The following is a 25,804-nucleotide window of genomic DNA, read 5'->3' as shown; positions in this document are numbered from 1 at the left end:
GCGGCACAGGTGAAGGCCCAGGAACCTTATTGGTCGTTGCTGTTGGTCGTTGCCTGTCCCTTTGCGTACGTGATAACCTAGAGGTCAGTAGTTTGACTCGCGAAATCATGAACATTTTGAAGAGTTAAGGCCTGCTCTGTCCGGAGGGCCTTTCGAGGGCCTTTCCTCCTCAATCTCACTCTTTCTGATCGCTTCCCTCTGCGCCGATCCTCTTTCGTCGCTGCACCACACAATCGCTTACTTCTCCTCAAGCTTCACCTTCTCCGTCAGCGTCCAATCATCAGCCAGGCCGATCTCCCCGTCATCTTTGATTGGCTTTGGCGCATGGCCATCATCTTAATGTCGTCTAACCGACTCCTGCTCGCCCAACCGACTATCCCCGCCCTCTCGAATCCCCGCGCGCTCTCGAATTCTGACTGGGCAGCCTTTGTGTCCTTTCAACGGGCTTGGGCCAATGGTTAACTCCGGGATCCTCGCGCTCGTCCGCTATTGGCTGCCGCCTCGTTGGCTCGCCCCTTTCGTTCTCTTGAAGGGTGAGTGCCTCGGGCAGACGGAGCGAGTCCGGTTGGAGTGGCGGGGACGTGTTCGGAGTGCGCGAGGCACCGACGGCGGAGCGGTCATGGCGGCCAGGCTGCTGATGCTGATGCTGGGCTCCTTGCTCTGCGCCATCGGAGGGGCCTCAGCGGCAGGTACGGCAGAAAAAAGGCCTGTCTGAGGGGGCTCCACGACGACCTCCAAGCTCGACATACTGGGGAGGGGGTTAGTTGTTCCCACTTCAGTCCCGAGAGGGAGAAGTGGGGGGAATCTTTAATAAAGAGGGTCGGGTAAGGAAGCCCTCGGTCGCTGTTGGGGAGAAGGGGAAAAGAACCGCCTCATACGTTACTGGGGAGGGAAAAGGGCCCCTCTCACGTTAATGAGGGGAGGGGGACTCTCCTTGCTCGGTATTGGGGGGAGGGAAATGCCCCCCGCATGTTAATGAGGAGAGGGGGAGCGTCCCTCGTATATGGGGGGCGGGTGGAGTTGGAGAAACTCCCTGAAGGGCTGGGGGGGCATTGCCCCATTGCACACTAATGGGGGAAGAGGTCCCCTGGTGCGTTGGTGGGAAAAGTTGGGGAAGTCCCCTCATTCCTTCAGGGGTGGGGGAGTAAGTCCTATCATGCATTAATGGGGAAGGGGCTGAAGAATCCCCCTCCTCCATTAATGGGGAGCGGAGAAGTACAGGGGTAGCCCAAGCTGACATACAGTCTGTTCTCAGGCAGCACCCCAAGCTGAAGTAGAGTTGTGTCGTTTGTGCTTCAGCGTACTGTGGGAATCAGTCAAGTGTGTCAGGCTCTACTGTTGTTTATTTTGGGTGGCCCATTAATCTTGGTGTAAGCCTAGCTGTGTTGTGGGAAGAGGTGTTGGAAGGAGCAGTGGAAGAGATTGGCCTTGTGCTACGTACGGGGCCTGTTTACGGTCTCACATACTTTTTCTATGGAAAGAGAATAGCTGAGAAGCTGATACTTCCTTGTATGGGGAGGTGGGAATGCTGAAAGGGAGGGGAAGAAGTTGAAATGTGTGAATGGGTTTCTGTGCATAGAGGATATGTTCATAGTATGGGATGGGAGAGGCTGGAGAATACAGATGCTGTGGTTTATGCTGACCACTAAGAAAATTTCCCTGCTCGTTTATTATTTGCTTTTCTCTTTGATACTTGTTTGATTGGCTTAAATATTAACAAGGTATTTGTATTTTTAAAAAGAAGTTATGAAATCAAGGGAGGTTTTTTAAAAACACCTATTTTTTAAATTTGAATTTGATTACTTTCCAGACTCTCTTCAGTATTGTAAAGCGATTTTTCCCAACAGCCTTCCAGTCATAGATAAAATATTATAAAATGCTTTCCAGAATTACCCATGGAGAAAAACAAACCAAAAATATTGTACAATAATTACCAGTAATAAAATGTCTTAAGAATGAATTGAAAAATTGAAATGAATTTCAGAAACAGCGACAATGTATAAAATATAGTATACAAGGAAACATATTGTCTTCTCCCTGATGTGCAGATTTCTGTATGTAAGGATTTTGGGTTTTTTTTTAATCCTGGACTGTTTGACATGTAGTTCTCATCAGAGCTATCTCTGACTACCATGCTTGCTGGCAATGGAGGAGTTCCTAGAGTTGGGAGCCACTGCAGGTAGGATATGCAAAACTAAAGCAGTATTATGTCTTCATCTGCGGTCTTCTTTCCCCCATGCCCCATTTCCTATTCCAGTTTTGGATAACCCTGTGAATGAATTTAGAACTGATAGCTTATATTAACTAATGGAATGTAAAGGAATTTGTGCAATAAATTCATACAGGTCTTTTGTACAGAAAATTTCTAAGCAAGTAAAAGCTATATTATATCTTTGCTATTTGGTTCCTATTGCAAAGATAGCACACACAGTGGGGTGGCTTGTGGAGGTGATGAAAGAAAAAGGTTAATTTTTTCCCTTTTTCAGATTCTGAGGGAATGTTTGTGGGTGCTGATAAGGAAATAAAATATTATTCTAAGGGTAATTGTTTGAAGTATGAGAACAAGGAAGGAGACTGAGAAGCCCAAAGTTCTGGATGCACTAGGAAACCGTGTGGGTGCAAAAAGAAGTAATACGCTACATGGGTGAAGTAAAAGTTCATCTGAATCAGAGTTCAGGTTGCCTTTTGAAAATAATGCTAGATCTTTGGCACATGGATGTGGGGAGAATTAGGATATATTTGTCTACCATCAAAATTTAAATGTAAAGGACATAATTAATTAGTGTGCCTGTAAAACAAAGGAAGGGTAAGAACTTTTATTATGAGCTTCATAGGGTACAGTAGTGTGAAACTGCATGGAGGAATATTAGGAGAGATTCCCCAAGTCAGGGTTAGATCTGAGATAACTGGCTATGTTGGTACAGCATACCTACTTCTGAATTGGTTGCTGCATCTTAGTTTAAAGAGATGTGTAAACCACAGAAGAATGGTACATTTGTGGCTCAATGACTTGTATGAACCGCCAACATTGGGCTAATTCTGTAAACCATGAGTAATTGGCTTGTGCAAATAGATGTAGTGAAGCACTAGGGAAAAGTGTGTTGCCCTAGAATCTTACCTAGAAGGAGGAGGGGAATAAAGGAGGATGACAATAATGGTAAGGGTAAGCATACCTCTTTTTTAGATGCTTAAAAGAAAACAGTAATGGGATGAGGCAAGTTTAGATGGCTTTGTGATGAGGGATGTGTCTCATACATCTTAATTGTTCATTCATTGATAAAAATTGTCCCCCTGATGTGAATCATGACTAACTTTTCATTTTAATTTAAAACTGCTTTGATGTTTTTCTCTCCTCTTGTCTCCCAGTGTAGAATTTATTTTCCTTCCCACCTTCCAAATAATAAAATAAACAACATTTTAGCCTCTTGTTAATAGTTTAACAACTAGGCAGGATGATTTCATCAAACAGTATAAAGTTTGAACAACAATAAAAAGCAAAATAAACTCTTCGAACTTCTTTTTGATATATTCATGTAGGGTTTCATGGCTGGTATCTTTTGGACAGTATTGGACTTCAGGGTTTGATGACTGTGGTCTAGAGCAGTGGTTCCCAACCTTTTTGGCACCAGGGACCAGTTTTGTAGAAGACAATTTTTCCATGGACCAAGGGGGGATGGTTTTGGGATGATCCAAGCGCTTCCTCTTTTTCCCGACCTTTTATTCTTTTTTCTTCGCACCGTTTGGAGATAGCAAGCAGCCGATGGGCTTGCTTTCTCTGACAGGAGGCGGAGCTCAGGCGGTGATGCGAGCGATGGGGAACAGCTGTAAACACTCAGGCTGTAAATTTGCTCGCTCACCCACTGCTCACCTCCTGTGCGGCCCGGTTCCTAACAGGCCACGGACAGGTACCGGTCCGCGGCCCGAGGGTTGGGGACCCCTGATCTAGAGAACAGATTTCCTGATGTTTCACCGGCAACTGTGGCCAGCATCTTCAGAGGGGGCACCGATGAAGCGTCAGGAAAACTGTTCTCTAGACCAGTCACTAAACCCTGAAGCCCAATACTGCCCGGCAGTCTTTCTGATGCTTGCACAATCCTTCCTAATCTAACGGAAGAATGTTCCATTCCCATATCGTGGATACTGTTAATGTGTTCTTGGTTTCATCAAAATTCCTGTCCAGTGCTACTAGCTCTACAGGCATATGCTAATATGGTTTTTAAATTAGAAACTGCAGATCTTGTAGTTCTTACACCAGCTATCTTTGGTATTTCATATATTTTTATTGTTTTTCAGCTTGCATTGAAGGTAGAGAAGTGAAAGGAGTCTTGCAGTACAAATAAGTTCCATCTTCCCACAGTTCTTTTATTTTTCAGACTAAACACAGCTGGGAAATGAAATGGGCAGAAGTCTTTTGCCTCATGAAGTTCCCTGCAGGATTGGGTCAGACTTAACAGTACGTTCTTCCTCAGTTTAGACAATACTGCTCTTGAAAATTGATTTCCTGAAATATAGGTGGATCTGAAAAAACATGATGCTAACCATTTCTCTTCATTTTTTTTAGTTTAGAAAACCATTAATTCTTTACTCATATCTTTGGTAACTATGTTTTTGTTGAATTAAGTGTTTTTGTTCTCAATTTTTTAATTTTCAAGGAACAAGATACTGTTCAGAAAAGTCCCTATTGCAGTTATCTCTGACTGTTATATCTTGGGTCAAAAGTTGGCAGCCTATATATGCAGGTCTCAAAGCCTTCCAAGATCTTCCCACTGAAATCTGATGACAAACTGCCAACACCAGCAGTCCAGCTTCTGGTGCAAAATAAAATGAAAACTGCTCGAAGAGTAGGGAACCTTCCTCCCCAAAATACAGCAAATAGCTGGAAATAATTAATGATATAATTGTATCATTACACTTTGGCCTGTAGCTACTGGTTAAAAACAACAAAATTGTTATCGTTAAAATACTGCAGCCTTAATTTAATGCTCTGTTGTTTGTTTTGTCTAATACTGTTGCTTTTTAGATTTTATAAACTCTGTTGATGTTGAACTTAAATACTAATCATTCATATATATATATATATATATATATATATATATATATATATATAATTTTGATTAAGAATTTTGATGCTTAATTTATTGATTTGATTTATTTATCATATTCCTATGACCGCCCAGGGTCCCCTGTGCAGGGGAGATGGGTGGTCATAGAAATATGATAAATAAATAAATAATACAAGCTAAACTTAAAGGAAAGAAAATGGAGTGGAGTAGGAAGTGCAAGGAAGAAGAGAAGAAAGAGAAAAGAATATAATAAAAAGAAATATATAAAGAAGTGACTTCCAAACTTCATCACAGATACAAGCAAATTTAGTGACCCTTCACCCCCTCTAAGGCTACAAACATTTATCTCTTCATCTCATATCCCAACATTTAACTATAAACAAATACATAAAACACCATCTTTTCAGTTCTGGCATCAACAGAAAGTCCGTAAAGGGTTGCCAGAAGTAACATATCTCATTTCAACCTTGATCAGATAAACCAACTTTATACTCCTTCCTTTTATTTCTAACGAGGATGATCAAAATTTTGTTCAGGGTTGAAGGCAGACTCACCTGGCATTTTCAGACTTGTCGGTCTGAAGGTCTTTAATAGCTAGAAGTAGTTAATGAGCAATTTCCAAAAATGCTTAGAAAGTGAGGTTTGGGAACTTGGTGTCCTTTAAAAATCTCTGCCACAGCTGCAAGCAAGATGGCTAGTCCCATCCTGGTGGCTCAGACCTGTGGAAAGCTGCTGTCCTGTGGTTGTCTCGTAAGGAGCAGCTGCCCAGAGCTCGTGTGGATGATCTTCCACCCTCTCCTTTCTGCTCCCTGGGTCCTTGGTTTTTGCAGTGGTCACCTGCTCCACTTTCCCAGAGCTGTCTTCGGTGTGCCGTTCCTCCCCTGCAAGCCTGAATTTAGATAACAATCCAGAGAAGCTCTCTGAAATTTCAGAATGTGTAAATGTCACTCGGTTTTTCATATCTTAAATAGTTCTGCTTCTAGAAGGTTAGAGCCTGCCTGATGTTGGGAAACCTAGTGTGGTATTTCTAGAGGTACACCGGATTTGTTGAGGTTGAAACACTTCCAGTGAGATCAGGATAACTCCTTTCAAGTTTGAGATAGCTGATTGGCCTCAAGATATTTTATGTGCCTCTTTTGTTCCTCCAGAGGCTTCACAGGATATCTCAAAATCTCTAACTGACATTTCTGCTCTTGCTGTTAGACCTGTGTGAAACTCTGGTATCTAAAGCAGAGTTACAACGTGAAACGATGACCGTGCTTTCATTTAATCAATGTGTCTTACAGCATTAGTATATCGTAATAACTTTTTAACATTCAAGGTCAAAGTGGATTGAGAAATGGGAGTTCCTGATGAAGTGCTTTACAGCAGTATTGCATAATGTTTCTTCATTGTACTTTTGCACATGCAATGTTTAACTTGTCAAATTTGATATGTGTTTTGTGAGATGGCCAAAGATTTATCCTTGATTCACTTAGGCATTTGTTTAAGCAATGCTTAGCCCTTTCTTTTCGCATTAGAACTCTGGATCATGCAGTGAAACCAGTGGGTGATAGATTCAAGGCTGATTTGCAGAATTCATAATTAAGGTGAATGATTCGTAGTTATAAAGTTCTGTGATGACACCCCATCAAGATAACCTTAACAAACTATGATGGAAACAACTATCAGTGCATAAGGTTCCTGGTTTATCTCTGAAGTGGTGCTAGAAATTTGCAACCAGAGATGATCTTCGTGCCATGGTATAAGTAGTTTTGTAATATTAGAAGACATTGATGTAGCACTGGCAGGTTACAAAGTGCTTAACGTTCATGTTTTTGTGCACACACAGTTTGAAGTAAAGTCTGCATCTGAGATCTCTTGTATTATTTTGGTTAGAGTCAGAACAAGGCATTGATTGGCAACAAGAAGTTGAGATCTGTAGTTGAGTAGGACTTGAGAATGACAAGTGATGCTGTTGACAAGCCATAAGTGGTAGAATAACGCCACTGTATCAAAGATGTAACAGAGAATTGAGAACTTTTAAAAACATGTTTATTAATTTGTGATCTAAACTGATTTCTTAACATACCTCAGATGGTTTTCTTTGCCTCATTCAGGGTCATTTTTCTGTTTATGCTTCTCTCCCTGCCCCAAGTCCAAATGCTGCTGATAGATTGACTGATTTTGAGATTTCTAGGGCTGTTTCATGTATGTTTTCTGCTAGCTTGGAGGAAGACGAGAAGTGGTTCCTTGAGTTGGCATCTTCTCTCAAAAATATTTGATGGCGTACTAGAATGTTCATTTCCACATATCCCCACAGTCCATTTCCAACTACACACACACACAGGCATATGCAAAAGCTATCCATGCTTCCGCAAGATTAATAGATATGCATATGTGAAACATTTGAAGACCTAGCAGTAGGCCACATGCCACTTCAGATTCAAAGGCAAAAAAGATGCTTCAGAGTGCGTATGTAACACCTGTTAGTAGCTTCTTAAACCAAAATGCCCCCTTTTTTTGACATTGCACTGCAGTTTAGATTATCATTTCCCCTTTAAATCCAAAGCATAAAAAAGATTGAAGAGAGAAATAACAAAGCAATGACAGAAAGAAAAAGAAAAAAAAAATCTGTGTGTGTGTATAAATATTTAAGCTTCTTGAATAGAAGTTTTACATAACCTTTAATAAAGGTTGGCCATATTTCATTGTAATTGTCTATACTAATCTAGTCTATAAGCAGCTGATTCATAGGTGTCAGTTAACGTAAAGTCTTCAATCCACTGAGTAATTAGAGCCAGAAATTTGTCTGTCCAATGCTGAAAGACTAGCTTCTTAGTTGGTAGTGTAGATGCTGACCTCTGTCTATAAACAGATTAATGTTTGATTGGACTAATCTTCGAATAGATCATTAGCTTAGCAGCCCTGGGAATGTTCATGTGACACATCTTTAGAGCTGCCATCCGGCTTTTACTGGACATGCTAGAGATGCAAACTGGAAGCAAAGAGCAGCAGTCTTGTGAAATGTTCCTCTTTATCTGTGCAATTTAGGTTACAGTTGGCTTGCGTAGTAGCTTACCTGCTTCAAAAACACCCTATTATCCTTACCACTTCTTTGGAAAGCCTTAGGTCTACCTTATTTATACTGGACATAGAACAGATGAAGCTGCTTTATGTACTAGATTTTTAAGTTAATCCAGCCCAATGTTACCTTAGCTCTGCAATGTTAGAAGAAAATTGCACTTACGGGAAAATGCTAGGAAGAAAAAAAGTTTAGACATCAGTGTCTAAATAAAGCTAAAATTCTAATCCAAAGTAGTGAAGACTTGTGTTATTAAGGCTTAAGATGCATTGCTTATGGCAGCCAAGTACCTTTTTAAAAAAAAATGGGATGTGGTGACATTGTTTAGTGAATGGAATGTCTTTTAAAAAGCCAGTGCTTTCTGCTGTAAAAGAGCATTTTTCTTGGCCAAAACCAGCAGCCTAAAGATGAGTAGTTAGTTGTATGTGCCGGGTATTATATACAGCCCTGTAGTTCCACCCTCTGGTCAGAGGAATGTTTTTTAGTTGAAGGCGATTTTGGCGCAAAGGAGGAATGAGGTCTCGTGTTTTTCCTTTGGGCAAATTATACTGAACTAGGTACAAACAGCTGAAAAATTGGTTGTCTGCCTCTGTCTTCAGACAGTGCCCTGCTGTTTTAGTATAGCTCTTTTTCTCCGTCCTAATTAAGGGTCTTAATTGAAAACTAAGCAGGCTTTTAATGTAATCGTTTACTTCACTGCCATCTTACATTCAGAAGACTACTACTATTTCTTCTCTGCTTTTAATTGGAAATATAAATATCGCAAATGTGATTAAAGTTAATATGTGACGGCTAAGCGTAGAACCGTTGTCAGGACTTAATATATCTGTGTTTCCTTGTTGATTTCTGCTGCTTCTCTCCTATCTAACAATCTCTTGGGGCATCCTTGGAAACATTCCTGATAGCTTGGCCCTTGTTTCAATTCATCTTGTACTTTATATAGAAGTGCTATTTTAAATTGTCTTCCATGTGAATTCTAAGTTTTATTGAGAATGTGAACCAGCAACTGAACCAGTGACTAAGCTGTCTAGGCAGTTTGACCTATAAAGGAACTGAAGGTTTTAACAGCTTGCTTATTTATTTAATGCATCTGTCTACCTCCCTTTAGCCAAAAACTGTTTCCAAAGTGCTGCAGAAATAATATAATAAAAATAAGCTTTGTAGATTATACTGTGAGCTATGCTTGCTTTGAAAGCTAAATATCAGTTATGGCTGCAATTAAAATATAGTAATTTCACATGAAGAGACAATCTTCAAAAGTGGAAGATTACAGAATGCATATTTGTAACATACATTACAGATTTTCTATTTTTACCGACTTTTTTTGTATATCCTTTGTCCTAGAAGCTATCCCAAAGAGCTATACTCTGCACTAATCTTTGCTTCAATATTTGCTTCTCTTACTAATTGATACCTGTCGTAAAACCATCCAATGCCACATACTGTATATCGCATATTAAAACAAAAATAAAACAGTTTAAAATAACCAGTATTCAAACTCATCTGGACAAATATCTGAGGTGCTAGTATAAAAACAGAGAAATAACCATTAAAAAGCCTGTTGACATAACATGTTAAATGTTAACACATAATGTTAAAAGTCCAAATTTTCATTCAATGGGAATTCACCCTTTGCCTTGCTTCCAAAATGCCCTGTACTTATCAGTCAGATCATAGCTGGTTATGGGTCAGAGTGCAAGGTAATTTTTCCTTCTTGTGGCCTCTTTGAAGGAAGTCCTAAAAACAGATTTTGGTAGGGTTTCCATGGGTTGCTGTGGTGGGCACAAACTATGTTTACCAGCTTGAAAAAGTGAGTGAGAAATGAAGAGCAGAAAGTACGGTAATTTGTAATTAATAGGAATCTTTCCCCGAATACTTGCTTCGTGTTGCTGAGTGAGTTTATGCGTAGAGCCTTCTGAATTTTCCCTCCACAAGCCATAGGAGATCGGTGTTTTTGTGAACTGCGGTTCAGGTGTTCTCTGACACAGTCTCTTTTCAGGATTCCTTGTTCAAAAATAGTTATTTCTGAGGTTGATCATGGAATGTCCCAGGCGGTTGCACATACATTACTTAAATCCCCTCTGTATGTGCGCACGTGCACACCCACAGAATAGCAGCAGGTGATCTTTTGTGTGTGGTAGACTTACTTGGAGTACAGAGTATATCATGATTATCTCACAAAATGGCTGCCGGTGGGGAGGGTGCTTGTCTGTTCCTAAATGGCTTGAAAGATAAATCACAAAACACATGTTTTTTCAGAATTTCATGAGCCATGTATCATATGAAATAGTACTTTATCTTTCCCAATGATTTTATTTCATGACCTGAGTCCCTGCATCTCTTTTTTTTTTTGCTCCGAAATGCAGCAGTTTCCTTATTGTTCATGCATACTCCTTCCCAAATGCTTGTGATTAGTTGGTGTCTATTTTAAAAGCAGTGTTTTTATGACTGATTAGGATCCTGCACGAGGTAACCTCAGCGTGGCATGCTGTTTTAGATCAAGGCACCGCATTTATGATGGCTTTAAGTGTGCGGATTCTTGTTTGTATTAACCTGGTATTATGGGGTTGCATTTTATAAACGGTAGAAACAGCCCTTTGGACATCTCTGGCAAGTTTGCCCTTTGCAGGAGTTCTCTGGGAGCGGCCATGCCCGAGTTCTACTCCTATATAGGCATGACTGGGCAGAATACAATGTATCTGAAGCAATTTAAGTTTCTCTTGGAAGGTGGAGGGAAAATATGGCTCAGTTTTACCTAAATTTCATTAAGCAGATTGTGACGGGAGGGGGGTTATAAAGAGGTGGATCGAGGCAACATTTATGAGGGCATCACTGCATTAAGAAAATCAAATTCTGTGTTTGAAATCACATAAGCATATGAGATAAATACTGTGTAGAGTAATTAAGATACAGGGGTAGCAGTGAACTAGAGTGGCTAAACAGTGGTGGTTTCCCTTCTCTTGAGGTAGTCCTCAATCAAACATTCTGAGTTTTAACGGCAATCTTTTTATCGCCATTTGGAGCAATGTAACCTTGGCTCTGACTGTGGAAAAAAAAGAACAACCCCGGCCCTTGAAACAAACTTACTTATTTCTTACTATGCCTCATCATTCCAGATTCTGAATGGCTAATTTAGAAATGTTACTTCAGCCTCAGCACACACAAGAAATTCTCCCCCACGTTTCATGTCACTTTCTGATCTTCTTAAAGGGCTTCAGCGGATCCTGTCGCAAAATCTCAGAGCTGGTTGTGGCTTCTCTTTTTCCTTCTGCAAAGCCTTGTGTTTACAGAACCATCGTTAACAGGGAGCCGATAGAATAAGCGAACGCTCTGAGCACAACAGAAATGAACTATAAATCTAATTGCTTCATTAGTGTGGTGCTCTCCTACTGTTCTTGGTAGGACTATCTAAACTGTGCCATGTTTTGATTTTAACGCTAATTGCTTTAGGAAAGGGGTGCATTACATTTTGCAAGGCATGTGGATCTAGTTATGTTCCTGAGCGCGTGACGTTTTAAAGGCCCAGAAAGCAAATCGCATTAGCTAGTCCAGAAAAAGGAGGCTTAATCCATGTGTTTTAAAGGAAACCGGTGCAATGCGACTCAGTTTCCAATTCCTATGGCCAGGAATTACTGAGTTTGGATCAGCTGACCGTGTGATTACAGTGAGGGTGAGCAAGGAAACGATGCTTTTGGGTGGTGCACGTGAGGACCTGTTCCTTTGTGACATGCACCATCTCTATAATTTTATGAAAGGCCTTATATTTGTATTTTTGCATACTTAGAAAGAAAAACTGACTGGATTTGCCATGAGAACAAATTCTCTTGACAGTAGCATGATTGGCAGAGACAGCACTGCAGATGTGCTGTTCATTAACATTTCTCTCAATTCCCTACATTGCTGTTCTTTCCCCCTTTCATGGAGAAGAGAAAGGAGACAAATAGTCTGAACTGTTGCACAGGTTTAAGCAGGAGTGTAAACCAGTAATACATTGTCACAATCCTGATATACCTGCACATCATCGTTACTCAAGATAACTACATCCAAAATTGGAATTGAGTTTGTGTGATGCTCTGTGCAGATCAAGTGGGTGTTACACTGGGGCAAAATGCTCAGTCCCAGGCCTTCCTTACCAGCCTTTTGCTGGAAGCAGTCTCCTGTACGGAAGGGTGACACTTTAAGAGGACTCACTGGGTTTACTAAACTGCCTGTCTTGATCATGCTTTAATGGCGGTACACAAATACACATAAAAGGTTGGTCTGTGCCTTTTCCATTTCTGCAAGATTCTTTTGAGAGCTCTGTAGATGCCTCTGAGACTACATTGCTTTAGGACGTGGTGATGCAGCAGAGACTGAACTGTTACTTACTAAATATCCAGTATTGCTTTAAACCAGATACAACAGTATTGTAGCCGCCATGTATGAAAGTTAAACACCAAAGTAAATGGATTCTGGTGCACCTCTTAGCTGGAATATTTATTTTAAAAGAAAATTTTTTATTCTGACCATAGGCAAAGAATATGAATGGAACATATTAATATCTCTAGTGATACTTTTTGCTGGAAATTTGGTCCATCCTCAGCCATTCACTAAGGAGGAGGAGAAGCTTTCCATGCTGTGCTGTTTCATTGCTTTCTATTTCTTGTAATGTAAGCAACCATTAAGGAATGAGTGAGTTACTATTATCCCTTTTTAAAAGCACAAGTATCTTCTCTTTGAATGCCCTTTTTTTGCACTAACCCTTTGTACTAATGCCTCTTCAACTCATAGCTGGCTTTATAAAGTCACCTCTCTCCCAAAAGAAACTGACAGAGGAAAGTGTGGAACTGCACTGTGAGGCTGTCGGCAGCCCCATCCCAGAAATCCAGTGGTGGTTTGAAGGAGCCGGTCCCAATGATACTGCCACACAGCTATGGGATGGTGCCTGGCAGGACCGGGTCAAAATCAGCGCAACCTACCAGCAGCTCTCCTCAAGCACTGTCTGCATCACTAACCTCACGACTGAAGACTCCGGCACGTACGAATGCCGGGCCAGCAACGACCCTGACCGCAACCACTTGTCGAAGAGCCCCAAAGTCAAATGGATCCGTTCCCAGGCGAATGTCATTGTCACTGAGCGTGAGTGGCAGCCCTAAGTGTTGGCGTCCACTTGGACACAGAATGTCTCAAATGTTACCATCCCTGTGCCCACCTCCCTTTCCGTCCGTGTCCTGTGGCTTCCCAAGACCCTCTGTGCGCCTCTCCCCCCAAGCTTTCCAACCCTTGTGAATCCCACAGGGATCTGCTATGGCCTTGCTCAAAATGGAGTTGTAACCTCTCCATTAAAATGTTTCTCCCAATGGTCCTGCCCTTTTGAAGTCTGTTTGAATGCTGCCTCTTTCAACCCAGTGTTCCTATTAGAAACACGGAATAGGCTGCTTTGGCTCTGCTCCCACCGGTCATTTCCAAGCCTAGTTTTTCCTTCTGCTTTGATTTTCCTTGCTGCACATACGTGGTTAATGCTTTTTTGCTTTCTTACTTAACAAGGAGCAGAGTTTGTGGGGTGAGTTAAAACTGTATTTGTGCTTGTTGTAATTGCAACCATTTCTGAAATGGCTGAACTTTCTCTTTGTCACGCCGGTCATATGCTTAGTTCTTCTTGGCTATGGAATGACCAGTCAGTTGTCTTCCTTATGCAGAGCTGCAAGTCAAATTTCTTTAAAAAAATAAAATAAAATTATATGGCTAATGGCTGAAATACTGAACTTGCATTTACAGGCTTCAATTTGGATTTATATGCAAGAGTGTTTTCACTCTTGGTTTTCAAATTCTCCTGAGGTTTCTTGAAAGCTTATCAAGGATTTCTTCATGAGATCAGGAATGACTTTCTCATTCCTGATGCTAGGATATGTCCTTGGTTCATATGATGTGATGGTGCAGCCCAACAAGCCTAGCCAGCGCATCATATGAACAAGGTCCATGCTGTAGAATGTGCTTCAAAATCCTTTGCAGTAGATTGGCTTCACTAGTAGATGTTCAAGGTGTCTGTGTGAGAGACTGTTCCGTAACTGAAGGAAGTTTGCAAATCGCTATTCCATTAATGGCTTATTTTTTAAAAATGAAATAATTATTGATAAATGGAAGCTCTAATTTTTAGGAAACAGGTTTCAGGAGTGTCTTTCACCTTATACTCTATCCCATGGGAAATGGCTGAGTTGGATGAATTGGCTTGATTATGTGGTGGAAAATATTTGTCTTTTGAAATGAAAATGGTGATTAAATATGACAGCTTGGATAAACTTCTTTCAGTGCTCAAAATCTTTGTTTAGATGGTCAGGTGAAAGCTCAGTGCCTCTTTTGAAGGTATAGGTTGCACACTCACTACATTTCATACTGTTTACTTGTAATTGAGGGGAGTTGGGTCTAGTGGTTAAGGCAACCGGCTAGAAACCAGGAGACTGAGAGTTCTAGTCCTGCCTGAGGCATGAAAGCCGGCTGGGTGACCTTGGGCCGGTCCCCCTCTCTCGGCCCAACTCACCTCACAGGAATGTTGTTGTGGGGAAAACAGGAGAAGGAAGGAGTATTAGGTACGTTCGCCACCTTGAGTTATTTATAAAAATAATGAAGGCGGGATAGAAAATAAAATATATAATAATTAATTATTGAACTCCAAAAGAAACCAAGCATGAAAATAGCCACATGCGCCTCTTGGGTACTCTGTGCATACAAACTGGGGTGCTGTAGTTCTATTGTTTCTCCCCAAAACAATGCCAAGAAAATAGCTATGACAGCTATGACTGACTCGTGTTTATACCTCATCAGGTGAGAACTTCTCCTTCGTGGCTGGTGAAGGCTGATATACGGTCTTCTGCCATTATTAAACCTGTGAACCTCATGTAAGCACATGCCTTTCCTAGGAGGCAAAGAAGCCTATAGGAAATTTGCAGTTTCCCCAGTCTCTGTGGTTGAGCTGGGGTCAACTTCTTTACGGGGTCAGGAAGAAATACCACCCACTGGCTGCTGATTGCTGCTTTTATTTCTCTTCTAGAACTGGCTAAAGAACCTTGATGCAGTTTCTGCTGCTGTCCTGAAATAGAACTATATCGCCATTTAAGTTTATTAAAAAATATACACCATTAGTGCACATCACTAGTGGTGATGGTGAGAGAATGCAGCTAAGTGTTTCTCCCTGGCGATTGTTCAGAAAGGAGAAGACTGTGCACATGTATTTGCTTTATTTTTCTGCTTAATACATTTACTCCAAAACCACAAATAAAGCACCCAGAATGTTTGAACCATTCAGTAGGTCTGTATGCATACAGTAGATACACTGTTTTATTTATTCTGATAGATGTATTTGTCGTTAGTTAAGATTAGAATAACGATACACATAGAAGACGTTGTGCTGCTTAGAAACCATTGTTACCTCTGTTTCCTAATCTCTTTCCCTTCAAATCCATCTGGTAGTTGTATGGATGTTAACTCCATGGTGTTTCATGATTTGTACAACTGACCGCATTGTTTAAAATCTCAGAACCTTGATGTTAATATTAGGAGTTAAGTTACTATGCTACAATCAGGCTGTTTTTCCCAGGCATGCAGGTGACTGAACCCTGTGTCAAAAGCCAGGGCTCTTTTCTTCTTTTAAGAGGTGTTAAAAATGTGCTGACATCTCCATGACATCCTAACCTAGTTTTATTTTCTTCTTCACAACCAGAGCCCAAAATCTCCACCTCTCCTGAAGTAACTGCTGGATCAGATGTGGTTATTTCATGTAACCTAACAGAAGCACCCACAGCTATCAAAGGCCATTACTGGATGAAAGGGGAGACAAAGCTTGACTCCAATGACACTGCTCTGGACTTTACCTCATACATGTAGGTGGCTTTGAAGTAAGGCATACATGAATGGAGTGTGATGTATCTTGGGTCAGCAACATCCTCCAAATGCAGAAGGGGGAACCAGTTGCTTTGGCCTGCATAACAACGGCCAATATTCAGCGAATCCTTTTTCACAGTGTTGCAAGACGTACCTAAAGTCAAACAGAAATCTGACTGCAGGACAATCACTCGGAAGTAAATTGCTGTCTGTTTAATGGAGATTATTCCCTAGCAAGTATGCGCAGGATTATAATCTGTCCTTGGCAGTAAAAGACGTTAACCATCATTTCCTGCTCCCCTCCCTGGAATCTTGCCAGCTGGGTGGAGAAGGGAGCAGTATGAGTTCGCCTAACAGCAAGCCTGAAATGCATTGCCTGCAGAAACAACAGTTCTTAGCTGACTGGCACTGCATAGAAATCTCTGGTTCTTACCTCAAATGTTGGATGGTGCTGGCTTCTTTCTGAACTAGAGAGGACGTGGGGCTGGGTAGGTGTTCTTCGCCTGAGAACGGTGTAGCACTCAGTGGCCGGTGTAGCACACAGAATGGGGAAGTGCAGTCTGCGATGAATTGATTTTGTTGATCTGGTTTCAATCCAACTGGTAAATACTGCAAAAGCCCACGGTATTTCAAAGGTATACATCTCCTGAAAAGGAGGAAGCACACTTTAGCCAGCCGCTTATAACGAGAACAGTAGCTACTGTATATAGTATTAATTACTGAAGATTTATCCATCAAACTTAGTAAAACAAAGAGAAACCCCTTGGGAAGAGGGCGGTATTCCACCGGGCAGGCAATCCGTAGAGATTTGCCCATCAGGCCACCTCGAAGAACAGTGCCTTGTGCAGTGAACAAGAGGCACAGTCTTAGGAGGAGCGACTGGTTTGCTCTCCAAACAAACCAGATTGCTTCCGGTTTGTTGTTCTTCGGTTACATCTGCCCATGGAAGGTTCTCGGACATCCAGGATCACTCTGTCCACTGTTTTGTTTTACTGTGATAACTTCCTGGAAAGTTTCCTCTCAAGAGTCACAGACCTGTACCAGAAAGTTTTAATTAGGTGTGGCTCTGCCGGTTTCAGGGTGTCGGTTATACCCTCTGGTAGAAAATCTAATCCAGCATTTCCTCCGAGATGATTGTGGAATGTAGCTCCCATCACTCCCTGACCCCATTGTGTTTGCTGGCTGAAGCTGTGGTTGGGCAGTATCCATTCCCAGTCCTCCCCACTGTAACGGCTCATGTGTTCTGCTCTTTACCTCCTGGTGTGTTATTTTTTGTCCTAGGATCCCCAAAGTGGATCATCAGACCTCGGGAGAGTACCACTGCATCTTTGAAACGGTGCCCATCGCAAAAGGAACCGTGTACGTGAAAGGTAACTGCTGTGGATGCTTCAGCTCTTTGCCTTTCCTCTTTCTGTTGGCGAAGCTGTATGTAGAAGGGAAGGGCTTATCTCTTCGTGTTGCCAAATCCATGGGGAACAAGCCTCTGTTCATTGTTTCTCCTGGCTTCCTCTCTAGTCTGAGAAGGAAAGCAGCACCCCATTTTTCATCACCTGGGGGGACCATAAAGGTACCCAAATATTTTTCCCCTGGAAGACCTGAGGAAACCCAAGCATTCCCAGGTACAGCCCCCACCCCCACCCCCCAAAAAAATTTGTGGAAATTTCCATTGATGTAGGCCAGCCTGGTATCCTCTAGGTGAATTGGATTACAACTTCCATACTGGAATTACAGGATTCATATCCCAATAATCCTGAGGACACTAAAATGGGGAAGGTTGGTATGATAACGAGCTAGATGAACGTCCTGGGTTTTCCCGGCATTGTGCAAGTCTGTCCCCAAGAGCCAACTCCCAGAGCTTGCAGAGCAATCCCCTTGTTGTCACCTTCTGGCAAATCTTGTTCGCGGTAGATGAGTTTCTGGGCCGGCGTGTTTGCCTGACCAGCATCTCCTCTGACCCCTCTTTGAACTGATTACAATCTGCTGGCCTGTCTGTCTCCTGCTGCAGTTCCACCCCACGTGGTGGCCCACAAGAAGACGGAACATGGAGGCGAGGGGGATGCTATAATGCTGGCTTGCAAATGCAGTTCTTACCCGACTGTCACCCAGTGGACTTGGTACAAGGTGACGGATGAGGGGTTTCAGGTTAGTGTCTTTTTTGTCATGAGCCCTGCATCTCTCTAGCTCACCCCAAACAGAAACCATGTTAAGAAACCACACGCAGCCCCTCCAGTTAGTGGCCTTGCTTCAGGGATTGCGTGTTGAAGAGATCAGCATGCAAACCTCTAAAAAGAAAAACACACTTGAAATCAGGAAATACAGCATTTGCTGCCCCCTGCTGATGGCCAGAAACTTGGTGCCTGTTTTCAAACAACATTACTCTGAACTTAAGAGCTAGAGATGGCTTTGGTGTAAAAAGCCAAAATACTTTCCTTTTGTTGAAGGGATCTGACTGGCCACCAACAGAGCCTTGACCCAGTTGATTCCTTTCTCTGGTTATACAACTGGCTGGCAATTTTTCCCAACTGGCGGTGTCAGAGCGCGTAGGGCTGTGGAGCGCATGCGAGCAAAAAGGGCCCCAGTTTCAACTCTTGTCATGTCCTTGGAAGGGCTAGGAAGCCCCTCTCGAAGAGCTGGTGCAGTCAGTGCCATGAATACTGAGCTAGGCGGGGCGGTGATTTGACTTGCCATCAGGAAGCTTCCAGACTCAGATTTTCAGGTTTGGTGCCCAGAATGGATTGGACATTTTGAGAAAGCGACTGCTGTGGGCTGTTCGTTCTGCAACCGTGAGTCATCTTCAAGAGCAGCTCTTCGCAAGGCTCTGTCTCTGTGGCTGGTGATACCCCCCTTCTCTCCCCTCTCCTCCAGCCCATTGTCAACGGCACTGAGGACCGGTTCTACATCACATCCAACAAAACCAGGACAGATCTTTGGATCCTCTCCTTGAATCTCGAGAAGGACCCTGGAAATTACGTGTGCAACGCCACCAACCAATTGGGTGACGGGAGCGCCGTGGTGGACCTGCGGGTGCGGAGCCGCCTGGCTGCTTTGTGGCCATTCCTGGGAATTGTGGCAGAGGTGCTGGTCCTTGTCACAATTATCTTCATCTATGAGAAGAGGAGAAAGCCCAATGAGATTCCTGACGGTGAGGCGCTGGGGGTGGGGAAGGAAGATGAATGTGTGAGTAGAGGAAATACCTGGTTTCCTCCCAAATGGCTCTGTGAGCCCAGCCTTAATTATTGAAGACTCTTTTAGCAGGTTTTGGTGCCTGTGTAAGGTAGTCCTCGCTTAACGACAGTAATTGGACCAGAATTTCCATTGCTAAGCGATGTAGTCGTAAAGCGCAACGTCATGTGACTGGATCACTTAACAATGGCAATCCTGACAGTCCCCATTGCTGCTGTTAAGCAAAAATCACAGGTCATTAAGCGAGGACTTCACATGACTGCGACTTGCGACTTCCTGCTGGCTTCCCACAAGCAAAGTCAGTGGGGAAGCTGGGTGGAAGTTGCAAGTCCCAGGCAGCTTGTAAGCAGGCCAGAGGGTGGGTGAATATTACAGAGCGAGGCAGGAGGGTGCTACAGCGAGTGCATGCAGGCTGGGGAGGGGTTGCTGAGGCGCGCGTGTGCTACGTCGTATGAAATCCCTGGGATCTCATACTCGATAGGGGGCTCCGTGGGAGAAAAAGCGGGAGCGACTTGCAACCTTCCCTGCCGGCTTCCCCATTGACTTTGCTTGTGGGAAGCCGGCAGGGAAGGTCACAAATGGTGATCACATAACCTCAGGATCCTGCAACCATTGTAAATGTGAGCCGGTTGCCAAGTGCCCAGATTGCAGTCACTTGACTGTGGGGGTGGTGTGATAGCCAGAACTTCGAGGACCAGTTGTAAGTACCACTCGTTCAGCGCCGTCACAACTTTGAAGAGTTGCTGAATGAGTGGTCATTAACAGAGGACTACTTGTAGCTTTCAGTGACAGGAATTGAAACTGAGGAGAGAGGTGCATGGTATAGTCCTCCTCAGAGTCCTGCTGGTCCTATTCCTGAATAGTTCTGTTAAATTTACCAGCTGAGAGATGATCCCATCATCTCTGTCTCCCACGTCCTGAGTGGAGGATTTGTGAGATCCTTGTGTGGTTTCACTTAATACAGATCACTCCTTCCAGGGGAGCCCAGCCCTGTTAATCTCTCTTTCTTCTTCATGTGACCACTGCCCACATATCCCAGGTATAGAGGAAGCTTCCTTCTTATGCATTATGGTGCCAAATCAACTAATGTCTAACAATATAAAAGACTTTCAAACCTGGTCCTGCTTTTGACTTTGGGGATTTCATTCTTCAGTGAGTAAATCAATCCAGAGTTTAGAAAATCATGCATGATCACTGCTGGCCAAGTATCATCTGGCTGGATTAGGCAGAAGTCTGCTTCTTTCAGCATTCTTGAAAGCGTCCCCACAAGCAGCTGGTGCAAAGGTGCTCTTATTTTCATCTGAGGATTTCTCTGCTAGTGGAAGTTACAAAAGTGCCATGAATTACAGTGGCTGAAAGTGGAAAGCTTTTTGTAAATTTGCTGTTGATAATTTTCCCCGGGGCGGGGAAACGGCTTTTCTGTGAGTTGAATCATTCTAAGTTAAATAAATACCACCCAGAGTCATTCCATGCAAGATGGGCGGTAGAGAAATATGACAAACAAATAAGTTGCCGCTTATAATTTGGAGAAAGTTGTTTGAGTCTGTCTCTTAAGATGACAGGTGATTCTGCCATGGGTTGAAGGTCTGTAAGGAGTCAGGTTCTCTAGGGTTGAGACGCATTAAGAGGCTTCTCCAGGTTCTCCCATTACCACGCTGGCTTTGTGACTGACTTAAATTGCCTGATTATGCTGAGTGTGGGTTGGACTCCTCACCAGTGGTCTGAAATTAAGACAAGCAGGAAATTGGTCTCACTTGGGCCATGGCCGTTCACTGGTCTTAGGCGTTGTGGAAATGCTGCTGAATGAGACTTTATCTGTTCCCCTTGTTCCTCGTCTCATGGGGGGTGGGGGGAACCCCTGCTGCATAAGTCAATTGGCAGGAATGCTTTAAGTCCCTATAGGAGTCTCTTGGTCATTGTCAGCCTTCTCATTTCACTGCTGTCAGCATCTAACATTTTAATTTATTTCTGCTGTTACGGAGCATTCTTGTTAAATGTTTTTCCCCTCCACATGTTTGCCATTGTTTAAAATACTTTACTGAAATACCTGAGATGCCTAAGCTTCTAAATGCTTCTACCTATTTCAGAAATCCAGGATCTCTTCCTGCCCCACCCCCCACTCTTTCCTTTTAAAAAGTGCCTTCTTTGGTGCAGAGATCTAAATCGTTACATTTTTCTTGGTAAATAGCAAGACGTTCCTCACTTTCTCCACCCTTACATGCCTTCCCCAAAGAAACAACTGAAGGAACAGTTCCCACCCATCCCGCAGTGGAACTCTGTCTCTCGTGGGTTTGTGGGGGAGTCCAGTATGCCCTCTGCAGCGGGTGTCCATTCCAGGTAGCCTAGAATAGCTTGTGACAGATGAATTGGGGCTGAGGAAGGGTAAGCTGGGGCGGTGCGATGTGCCCATCAACCAGAACCTGCTTTCTGACTTCCGCCTTTCTTGTTCTCTCTTCCTCTGCTCAAAGATGACGATGGAGGCTCCGCACCCCTGTGAGTATAGACGGCCTTTTCTTTTCCTCCTGGGAAACCACCTCCTGAGGCCTCTTGTGGGTGGGAAATTAGCCATCCAGCTGGAGGTGCCCAAGTGGGACTACTTGAGCAGGCGTGGAAGCTCTCCAGGAGGCTGCATCATTCCTGACGGAGCCAGAGTTAAGCCGGATGCTGCTTACTGACGCTGGCGGGTCATGGAAGACAAGCAGCAGGAAGCACAGAGGGGAGGAAAGATCTCCCCACGTGGCCTAAAGTGAGGGTGGCAGCGTTAGTGGGTGCTTGGGTGGTGAAGACTGGGAAGCCCAAGGGCTTGATTGGCCACTGCCCGAGCAGATTGCCTTAACCCTGGCTCAGGGACATCCGGGGGCTGCCTGCTGTCTCCAATGGCTGCTGTTCAGAGCGTTGTGGGAGAGGGAGACCTTTCTGAATTGGCGGGCAGGGGGGTGTCAAGTATCAGCACACGTCCTGGACTCAGCCTACTTACTGCTCTCAGTTAGGGTTTCTCGCAGATGTTCTTTAAGATCTCTCGCATGGAACTGACTGACTTTTCCCCTTGCCTCCCAGAAAAGGCAACACTGCAAATAATAAGGACAAGAATGTGCGTCAGAGGAATGCAAATTAAGCACATGGCAAGGTAGGGTTCCTGCAAGGGCTGGGCAGGGGTGGTGGGAGCCCCGAAACGAGCCTGAAGGTCCAAAGACAAAAAAGAAACCTGTCCTTGAAACTCTCTGGTTTTGCTTTAGAAAATGACAGTGACCAAGAAGGGAGTCTTCTCAGTCAGGGTGTGTCACGGTTCTCACTGATGCACCCTCCAGAAGTGCTGGACTGCAACTCCCATTATCTACAACAAGTGGGATGAAAGTTGCAGTCCAACACATCTGGAGGGGTCCAAGTTGGGGAAGGTTCATATAGATGGAGCATCTGACAGGACCACGAAGGCCCAATTTGAACCACCATTTGTGTATTGTATCTACTCAGCCAGGTAATGGTCACCAGGTGTTACTGCCCCATCCAGCCTACCTCACCAGGAATATTGTGAAGATTCAATGTATTGATCCCATAATCAGTGTTATCCAGAACCTGTCCATATAAGAGGTGTCATGGTTCAGCATTTTTAAATTGTTTTCCCCTAATCTACTTCCTTTTTTTTTTTTAGTACACAGGAACTTTAGTGTTTGAAACTTGCATACAGCTAGTCCTTGACTTACAACCACAATTGGGACTGTAACTTCTGTCGCTAAGTGAGGTGTTCATTAACTCACACTGATTTTATGACTTTTTTGCCATAGTCGTTAAGCGAATCACCACAGCCATTAAGTGAATTGCATGGTCATTAAGCGAACCTGGCTTCCCCCATTGACTTTGCCTGTTGGAAACTGGCTGGGAAGGTCACAAATAGCAATCACATGACCCCGGGACACTGCAACCGTTGTAAATACATGCTGGTTGCCAAGCACCTGGATGTTGGTCATGTGACTGCGGGGACACCATGACGGTCGTAAGTGCAAGGACTAGTCATAAGTCATTTTTTTCAGCGCCATCATAACTTCAAGTGGTTGCTAAATGAATGGTCATAAGTTGGGGACTGCCTGTGGTTTCCAGTCAGCATTCTTTCATGCTGTACTTCGAAGTCATCCTTTGTTGGGGTTTAGATATTAGGATTTGCCCCTAACTATATTATGCCTCTTCGTATATAAACTCCAGCGACTTTAGTGTTAATTGTGCCTAATTACATATTGTGTCTCTCTCCTCTCTCTCTCTCTCAGGTGACACGAGAGCTAAGCAGATGGCTTAGATGTTTCTTCTGACTCTCTTGTGCTGTAACACCAATATTCTAGAGCAGCCTTGCCAAGATTGGTCAAATTCCCTTTTTAAGAGAAACTTTTGTAGAGTAAAAGTGATTTCCTTTTTTAAAAGGGAAAAAACAGTGAGAGATGTTTTTACCCATTACGTTTTAACCACACATACAGTTTTTCTTCTAGTCCTCACTGTTGAATCTTGAGAGTTGGGGGAAGGAAATGTAAAGAGTGAGGAGATTGTATTGCACAAAAACGTTGCAGGTTAGTTTAAGATCTATCATCCACCGCTCAAGAACGTGCTCCTTTTTTAGCAGCAGGCCAGAGGGGAAGCTAGTAGATCTGTCCCGTTTAATGTCGCAGTAGTGTGAAGCAGCGCGGAGTTTAAAGCGGCCCTCAGCTTTAGGAAGGACCCTGCTTCAGCACCGAGTGCGTTCGGCCAGTAGAAGACTTTGCATCTCCTCCTCTTCCTTACTTGGTCTTCCTAGACCAGAAAGGCCTAGATCTCACACACCGTCTTTTCCAAATCACGGAGGGAAGATGCCAAGAAACAAGTGGTGCTGCTGCTTGTGTGTGTGTGTGTGTGTGTGTGTGTGTTTCCTGTCTGGCTTCTTGAGCCCAGAAGACAACACCAGCTTTGCCTCCTTCTTCTTCTCTTGTCACTGGTTCCCTAGGCAGCATTTCTCTCTCCAGCCACTTGGGCCTTTGGCGGCTTTCTGGAGACACTTCCTGTGCACTCACACACAAACAATGATGGTGCCATAATTGCCCAGAAAAGAAACACAAGGACAGTGGCTTCTTTTCTCCTGCCTCCCCACCCTCCCCTCCCCACCCCACCCCACTTACATCAGAGTGTAAAGCCAGAGCTGAGGCAAGAGGCTGAGGCTAATGTAAGTAGGGTTAATCTTCCTGCCTATCTGGTGGTGTCTCCTTTGAGTCTATCAACACATTAAAAGGCAATTAATTGCAGAGGTGGAAAGACGGGGGTGTAACACCCACGCAGCTACTCCGTCTCTTCCCAACAGCCGCTGGAGTCTGCCAAGGAAGGGAATGTCCTTATAGCCTGTTGGCCACCCTTGTTTTGGTTACTGTTGGAATAGGTTGTTATTTTAAATAAGCCAGCTTTCTCTCAATAAAGCAGACTCACTTGTTTCAGTTTCTTCCCCTATTCTTGTTTCTCATTTTGAATGATTGTTAGCTCTGGTTTGGGATTTTCTCCTTGGTGTGAAACTTAAGGCAGTGTTCCTCAACCTTGGCAGCTTGAAGATGTGTGGACTTCAACTCCCAGAATTCCCCAGCCAGCTAGCAAGCTGGCTGGGGAATTCTGGGAGTTGAAGTCCACACATCTTCAAGCTGCCAAGGTTGAGAAACACTGGACTAAGGGCTTGCCTTGTTCTTCCCTCAAGAGGGTTACCCTGCAATAGGTGAGGCTGGTGCGAAGGTTCACAGTGAAGGGCAGCCAAGGCAGAGAAAGGAAGATGGTGGTATGGAGTTGCTGCTCTGTGTGGGCCTTTAAAGGTACCTGCCAAGGTTGTGATTTGGGCCTTGGAGTCTGCCAGTGGCCCTGCTGTCACTTTGAAATAGGCATTGTTCCGCACTGGTGGGCTTGTCCTGCTCGGGGTCTCCCTGCTGCATTTGGTGCCAGCAGCAGTTCCTGAGGAGACTCCAAAGAGCACATTGTGGTGGTCCAGCCAACTTCCCAGTATTGATTACAGGTAGTCCTTGACTTGCGGTCACAATTGGGACCAGAATTTCCATCGTAAGTCGTCGTGGTTGTAAGTCTACTTGCCACGTGACTGGACCCAATTTTACCACCATTTTTACGATGGCCGTTAAGCAAATCACGGTCATTAAGTGAATCCAGCTTCCCCAGTGGACGTTTTTTGCCAGAAACCAGCAAAAAAGGTCACAAATTGTGGTCATGTGACCTCAAGACACTGCAACCTGTTGTAAACGCAAGCCAGTTGCCAAGCGCCCGAATTGTAGTCATGTGACCGCGGGGGGCGGTACAATGGTCATAAGTGCAAGTACAGGTGGTAAAGCACTTTTTCCGAGTCTGTCATAATTTTGAACCATCGTTAAAAGAACGGCCGTAAGTCGAGGACTACCTGTAGCCTGATAGCAAAATTAATGCAAGCTAAGGCCCACAACACTGTCGACGCAGCTTCCTTTCTGAGGGCCGATCGAAGCTGCATCTCCAAAGTCATCTGAAGCTTTCCTCTGCCTGTGGATCTCGATGACATTCTTAACTGGGCCTCGCCCAGGCCCTCCGCACAAGCCAGGATCCTGCCGCCTGCTGTGTTGTGGGCATTGTTTGCAGCAGTAACTTCCTCAGCCACCTGCTGTGA

At 43.8% G+C, this 25,804-nt stretch overlaps 1 protein-coding gene across 2 annotated transcripts; it reads left to right on the top strand.

Moving 5' to 3' along the window:
* Positions 1-439: 439 nt before the first annotated feature.
* Positions 440-24,611, top strand: BSG (basigin (Ok blood group)). 2 transcript variants are annotated; one of them, XM_063290885.1, is made up of 9 exons: positions 440-689; positions 12,898-13,245; positions 15,824-15,983; positions 17,266-17,354; positions 17,990-18,126; positions 18,850-19,126; positions 21,636-21,660; positions 22,225-22,294; positions 23,427-24,611. In XM_063290885.1, exons 1-8 carry the CDS (start codon positions 455-457, stop codon positions 22,280-22,282), a joined length of 1,329 nt encoding a protein of 442 aa, XP_063146955.1. In that variant the 5' UTR covers positions 440-454; the 3' UTR covers positions 22,283-22,294; positions 23,427-24,611. The 2 variants fall into 2 exon arrangements, with proteins under 2 accessions (XP_063146955.1, XP_063146956.1); XM_063290886.1 differs by lacking the exon at positions 12,898-13,245.
* The last annotated feature ends 1,193 nt before the right edge of the window (positions 24,612-25,804 follow it).

This window comes from Candoia aspera, chromosome 1 (assembly GCF_035149785.1).
Source record: "Candoia aspera isolate rCanAsp1 chromosome 1, rCanAsp1.hap2, whole genome shotgun sequence".
In the NCBI taxonomy this organism is placed as follows: Eukaryota; Metazoa; Chordata; class Lepidosauria; order Squamata; family Boidae; genus Candoia; species Candoia aspera.
This window is presented reverse-complemented; position numbering and strand designations above follow the sequence as displayed.

Bases quoted from the DNA above. Each gene is read 5' to 3' on its own strand.
- BSG (XM_063290885.1), top strand. From the start codon at position 455: ATGGTTAACTCCGGGATCCTCGCGCTCGTCCGCTATTGGCTGCCGCCT. The intron at 18,127-18,849 runs GTTAGTGTCTTT...CCTCTCCTCCAG, and splicing joins TGACGGATGAGGGGTTTCAG to CCCATTGTCAACGGCACTGA. The intron at 21,661-22,224 runs GTGAGTATAGAC...CTTGCCTCCCAG, and splicing joins GATGGAGGCTCCGCACCCCT to AAAAGGCAACACTGCAAATA.